This window comes from Hakea prostrata, chromosome 8 (assembly GCF_041222555.1).
Source record: "Hakea prostrata isolate BN-2017 chromosome 8, UWA_Hpros_2, whole genome shotgun sequence".
Lineage (NCBI taxonomy): Eukaryota > Viridiplantae > Streptophyta > Magnoliopsida > Proteales > Proteaceae > Hakea > Hakea prostrata.
This window is the reverse complement of record NC_142607.1, coordinates 26,073,951-26,080,891: the sequence shown is the minus strand read 5'-3', so window position 1 is coordinate 26,080,891 and position 6,941 is coordinate 26,073,951. Positions and strand designations below refer to the sequence as shown.

General features: G+C 40.0%; 1 protein-coding gene across 1 annotated transcript; it reads right to left on the bottom strand.

Moving 5' to 3' along the window:
• Positions 1–2,615: 2,615 nt before the first annotated feature.
• On the bottom strand, positions 2,616–5,346 carry LOC149007465 (pentatricopeptide repeat-containing protein At4g32430, mitochondrial-like). Its single transcript, XM_089165934.1, has one exon. The coding sequence runs from the start codon at positions 4,937–4,939 to the stop codon at positions 2,642–2,644; it is 2,298 nt and encodes a 765-aa protein (XP_089022060.1). The 5' UTR covers positions 4,940–5,346; the 3' UTR covers positions 2,616–2,641.
• Between the last annotated feature and the right edge of the window lie 1,595 nt (positions 5,347–6,941).

Below are 6,941 nucleotides of genomic sequence, written 5' to 3'. Positions count from 1 at the left end.
CAAATGGATTTCTTTTTTTGTATGTTAATAAAGATGGAGTTGGGTAGAGAAATTGATTTGGTGATATTGATGCACAGTAAATGCAAAGTTACGTATAAAATGGATCCAAATGATCTAGGATGGGAGCTCATTGAGATTCTGCAAACCCACGTAACAAGCCAGGGAGAATTACTTGAGATTAAATAGATGGGAGCTGATAACATGAGAGTGAAGCTCCGATGATCTTTCCTCCCAATACCACACCGCAATCCAAGATCGAATGCATCTCAAGCACTTGAGGTTGCCTTCATAATTTCTGAAAGGCTTTAAAAAGAGGATTGGCTAATTCCCAATTCTAAAACCATGTATCTCGATGCAACGCATCAATTAATTTAATATAAGTTACAAAAAGTTAAATTAATAACCAAAATATGAATCGATAAACGATAACCAAATAACCGAAAAGAATAGCACACTATTTTGAACTTGAATATAAATATTCAAAGTTGCTTCAATGTAGTGGAATTTAGCAAGAGCTAGAAAACTAATGGAAATGAGCAATGAGATGGGACCTAGCAGAGATTATGGGCATTTTTATTCATTTAGAAATTGCCTTCATAACCTAAATCAGGACTTTTAAGCTCAATACATCAGTGCAAGCTTAACTCTTTACAACATCCCTAAACAAAAAAGCTCACAAAGACGAGATTTAAGTCATGAAGTTTCAATAACTATACATTTCACATGAGAATTAAAAATTGAAATTCAATAACATTTTTGGTCGGATCTCCAAAACCAAAAAATATAATCAAGAAGAAGATACATAATGAAATATTGTATAATTATATTAAGAATTTTATCATTTTATTTACAATAAAAGAACACACGGACAAACTATAAAATTATAAATGGAATTACCGGACGCACGAGGAGGGAGTCTCGGAGGCGGATTTTGGATTTAACAATCTCGGGTGTATATCTGCTGCTCAAGAGTGAAGACCACCCTGGAATCAGCTTTGACAATTAGAGCCAGCAATCTTTTCAAAGCTTCACAAATCTCTCGAGTCGTAACAAATGTCAAGCAAAGGAGCCAAGCACACACAGAGAGAAAACCGATGAAAACCGATCACATTTTCCCGAACAAAACCAAGGGCAATAAACTTTACAAAAGTACCTCAAAGACAGAGAGCGAACTTCAAAGCAATTAGCTCGGATCCGCTGCATTCTTGTCCATCAAGAACAAGAATACATGAAAAGAGGAAGGGAAAAAGAGGGAACAGACAAGCCGGTATCGCATTCTAGCCTCTGCTTTTCTCCAAACGTTCCCAATCCATTACCAAGATCATCCATGAAAACTTGAATTCTAATATGGGGCAAGGCACGTAATTGAGGTCATTACAGGTGATGAATGACGAAAGAAAAGAAGAAAAAGGCAAAACCTGTTTTAGAGAAAAAGGGAAAGTGATTTTCCCACAATGAAGAGGAGATCTAACGATGCTTTTGGTGACATCTCTCCACTTCTTGCATACACAAGCACAGGGAACAATGCTTTTTCCGACAGCCACCGATCCTCGCTCGCCTCGACTTGCTGGATGATATCTCCAAGAAGCTCAGAAGCATTTTGGACCAGCAATCCCCATTGGAACCACTTCGGTTCCTTCCTTAGCTTCACAATCGCCATCTTCGAGCTGTTGCGATTGTTCACCCGATTTGATCCCTTCAGCTTTTAGGGTTTTGAGATCCTCGGAGGAACTCCCGAGACCCTTCCGATGACGAAAAACCCTCCTTAGAGACATTAATTTGCCTACCTTCTTCTCGTCTTCGAGAGATGATCCATGGTTAGATCGAAGGAGAAAGAGAAGGAATTCTAGAGAAGCACGAGCCGAGAGATCATGCAAGACAAGACCGAGTAACGATGGCATCGAGCTCGAAACTAAAGATCCGATAATTCTCGCACCTGAACAGCCAAGGAAAGGGGTTTGGGTGGAGGCCCCTAATGTTTCTCCGTCATAAACTCAAGCTTGAGAAGCAGGAACCCTAAAATCAAAGAACTGTTCTAACCGTTTCTTGCACCAACAGCTTCTTCAACCTCTTGGCTCCTCCTCCTCTTCTTCTCCGGATGCATCGTAGTCGAAATAACGAAATGAGGGTTGGGCGGTTCAGATTGGATTTTGTGTTTTTCAAAATATTTTGAAAATCTAAACTCAAACCACTGGTTTTTGAATTCGTATATATGTGTATTATGTATGTTGTGTTTTTTAAAAAGTATTAACTAATTGGTATGTAATACTAATACTTTACTTATACATTCATTCGAACCGCCCAACTCGGACCACTGGGTCGTTCGTTGAACCGAACCGTTAGCAAAAAACAAAGAAAAAAATGTGGGTTTTGAATATTTTAATGGAAGGATGAATCCAGCCGTCCGATCTAATCGGACGGCGGGGCTCCACCCGTGGAGCGCATTAATGACGCTCCACTGAAGCAAAATTGCTGAGGAGCTGCTTCAAAGTTCACAGCATTTAAAGATGAAGCAACTTGAATCAGAACTCCCCAGTCATCAGTGAACAAAACAGGAAAGCATTTGAAGAATGATTATGCCAAAAAAAAAAAAAAACATTAAATTTTAGGGGATCAACAATTCTCCTTTCTTAGTGATCTTTCAGGTTCTTTCAGCCTCTCTCTTCAATATCCTCATTTCTAAACCTATACATTCTACCATTTTATATATTTCCTCAACTTGGTGATGAGACTTGTCATTAGAGGAGAAACCATGCATACACATGGAACCATCACCCAGATCCACCCAACTAAACCCAACTTCCTTCTTCACTCTTCTCTGTCTCATCCCCTTTCTTATCTCTGCCACCTTGTCCCAGTCCCCCTTTTCAGCATACAAATTGCAGATCAACACATATGAACCAGACTCCATAGGTTCAATCTCCAGCAAAGCCTCTGCTGCCCTCTTAGCCATCTTTACATTCCCGTGTATCCTACAAGCCCCAAGCAAGCTCTGCCACACAGATATACCGGGTGTTATTGGCATTTGATTAACAAACTCCTCTGCCTCCTCCAGCCGTCCTGCCCTCCCCAGCATATCCACCACACATGAATAATGTTCTGGGGATGGCTCTATAAAGTGGTCATTGATCATTGACTGAAATACCTGGCAGCCTGTTTCAACCATTCCGCTTCGACTGCATGCTGTTAGCACAGCAAGGAAAGTGACTGAGTCCGGAGTTATTCTTTTCTTCTCCATCTCCTCAAATAAATTCATAACAGATCTATAATCACCATGACGAGCATGGGCTGAGATGATGGCTGTCCAACCAATTTTGCTCCTCTCTGGTGCTTCATTGAACACCCACTGAGACTCTTCGATGCTCCCACACTTTGCATACATATCAAGAAGGGCACCAGACACAATTGGATCTGCTTTCAACCCAAGCTTGATGATGGTAGAGTGGCACCGTTGCCCATGTCTCAGAGTCAATGGTTCAGCAGCTCCAATTGCACTCAGCACACTGCCAAAAGTGAACTCATTTGGATGAGACTCCTGAATCGCCAAGACGAATGCCTGGAAAGCCCCAAGATACATCCTGTTCTGTGCATACCCAGAAATCAAGGCATTCCATGATATAATCTCTCTGTAACTCTGCTCATCAAATACCCTCTTGGACTCCTCCATCGATTCAAACTTAGAGTACATGGTAATGAAGCTGTTAGAAACATTCAACTCTGACAAAAAACCTGTTTTTATACAGAAACCATGTATCATTTTGCCTTCTGTCGTCAAGTTATTTTTTGACACAACATTTATTAAACCAACGAATGTGACATCATTTGGATAGACTTCATCTTCTCTCATCTTCTTAAACAGTGAGAAAGCATCCTCTTCATTTATAGAAATGGAAGTTGTCCAAGAAACCACATTTCTATCGATCATCCCCTCAAAGACCATTTTTGCATACTCAAGTAGCTCACATTTTGCATACATAGAGATCAGAACATTACAAATTGAAACTTCAGTTCCATATCCAGTTCTTATAATCAAACCGTGTATCTGTTGTCCAAGCTCTAAGCTTCTTTCATGGCTGCATGCTGAAACAACACTAGCAAATGAAACATGGTCGAGCTCCATCCCTTCTTTCACCATTTTAGCGAAGACACCGATCGCTTCTACTCCATAGTTACCTTCCTGGGTATAACCGGAGAGTAAAGCATTCCAAGAAACTAAGTCTCTGTTAGGCATTTCATCAAACATTCTCTTAGCTTCGTCTAGATGACCCCACCTTGAATACATAGTTATAAGTGCATTTCCTATGAAAATTTCGGAGCCAAAACCGAATATTAAAATCTGAGAATGAAGTTGAGATCCCAGATGGAACTCTTGAATGTTTGAACAAAAGGCTAGAAGGGTGGTATAAGTCACAGCATCAAAGAAGACCCCACTTAGATGCATTTTAAGAGCAAATTTAATAGCATCTTCGCTCTGATGAAAACCGGAGAGGATGGTATTCCAAGAAACAATGTCAGCATCATGCAAGTTCTCAAAGATAAGAAATGCTTGATCAAATTGTCCAGATTTGCAGTACATGTTCATCAAAGAATTTGAGACAGTCAGGAACGAATCCAGCCCAGAAGAAATCGCGTAACCATGGATCTGGAAGCCAGATTTAGTGTCCCCACGACAAGCCTTGAGAGCAATAGCCACGTTGACCTCATTAATGGTGCCAATAATGCCCAATTGCAACTGTTCTCTGAACAATTTGAGAGCTTCAAAAGGACGGTTTCTGCTGAGGCATGCAAGCATGGGATGGTTGTTAAAGCCCACTTTTGGATGTGGGCTTCGGTCGAACAAGTGGTGCGCATCTTGATAGTTACGATGGGTTTTCGAATTCATAGACTGTTGCTTGGCAATTGCAATAATGCTTTTGAAATATTGTTGGCGAGTAAACATGAGAGAGAGGCCAATGAAGGCCCGAAGCTTGCATGAGAAGAAATCTGCAGATTAAATACTAACGAGACAGTTGTGTTCTGCCAACACAATTTTCAGGGTGGTAAGCGCGTAAATGGGATTCAAAAGTCGGGAAGAAATTTGCAGGAATTAAAGGACAAGGCCATGAATTCCATCATATACTTACAAGAAGCATAACTGAAGGCCGTCCCGTCAATTTTTTCTCACCAAAGGGCACGATAGCTATTTCATGGTGATCAATGAAACACTAAGAACAATAGTAGAAGTCTGGGTGTTCCTGTGTTCAATTTCGTCTCCATCTTTACAGTTACAAGGTTTTCTGATGCGAACAGTGGTGCTGTTCTGGCTTTGATCAGCTCTCCAGTCCAATGGCTGTCATCAATCTGGTCTTCTTTTTCTTTTCCAGTTGAGCATCTATTTGAGATTTGATTTGATTTATTTTATTTTATTTTATTTTATTTTATTTTTTTTTGGGGTGTGTGTTGGGGAGGGGGCTAATAAGAGAGGGAAATCAAGTAGTTCGAAGTTTGTTGATGCTTTATAGTTTATACTACCGATATTTAGCTCTTGGGTCCCTATACTATAACTTAATTACTAATTAGAACCTACTCTTTATGAAATTGGTAATACCTTTAAATTATTTTTATTTTTTTATAAAACACCTAACCATCATGCCCAAACCATCTTTTTTTTTGGGGGGGCGGACCCCAAATAAAGTAAAAGTTACTTTTCGTCATCCCAAGAGAGGACTTGGTGTCCGGCTTTGAATCCATGAAAGTTGATGATGAGGTTCTATTTATGGAAACCGAATCCCGATGAAGATCTGATTAGTTGATGGACTTGGAGTGCTCTCTATCTTGGTTTGAAGGCATTTCTACCTATTAGGTAAGTCACTTGACTTGTGTGCAAAACCCCTTTAGGATTGGATTTGATCCCGGACCTTCAATTCCCTCGCTTTGGTCTTGTTGTCAAGCATTGGTCGACCGATTGGTCGGCCGACCAACGACCAATCCACTCGACCAATGAGTGCCGTCTTTGGCAATTAGGTTGTTCTTGCTCTATTTAAGTCCAATCTCGAGTCCACTTCGTATTTGCGCCTCCAAACTCTCCTCGAACGAACCAAAGACCTCTACAAGTCATCTCTCTTGCATCCTTGGTGTTTTCTTGACGGATCTTCGTCGAAACTCTTCTTTTTGCATCAAAAGGTATGTCTACTCTCTCTTCTTCTCCTCCATCTTTGTTTTTCTTTCCTTTTGAGTTGAGACAGAGAAGAGATGCCGCATTCTCTATTGCAAACATCTCTCGAACATGTTCTCATGATCATCCTAAGGATTTGAGGCTAGAACAATGATCTTAACCATGATCATTGCAAGCTTTTGAAGGAATCATGATCAAACCATGATCTAATCTTTGTTAAACTTCTAATCTGAATTCTGATCTCTTTGGATCTTCTATGTTGATCATGTTAGTAGTTAATTACCGTGTTTTCCTTCCATGATCCATAATCTATAAATCTCTAGTTGTTCTCTTCTACCTTACTATGTGTTCTTCATGATGCATGGTAGTTACATATATGGTAGGTTTTATTTCCTTATTTAGATTTATGCTTCTAAGCCTTATTCCATGAAGATCTATGTATGTTTTCATGATACCATTACCCGAAGCAAAGATCTATCCTCCTATTGTTCTTGTCTTTGTTTTCTATTTCAAATTCATCAAGATCCATGGTTGATTTAATTATGGTAACTTTTTGTTTCCTAATTTGGATCTTGATATCTTGATTGGATTAGTGCTTTGAGGTCCCCTATATGTTAGAATACTACCGATGTAGTCTACCCCTTGATTAGTACCCTTTTGAACCACCAAATTCGGATTTCATATCTTAAAACTCCGCTTTTTTAGGCTATCGTCTCGCATTGGTCGATCGATTGGTCGACCGACCAGACCGACCAATCCACTCGACCAATGAGTACAAAGAACTCCA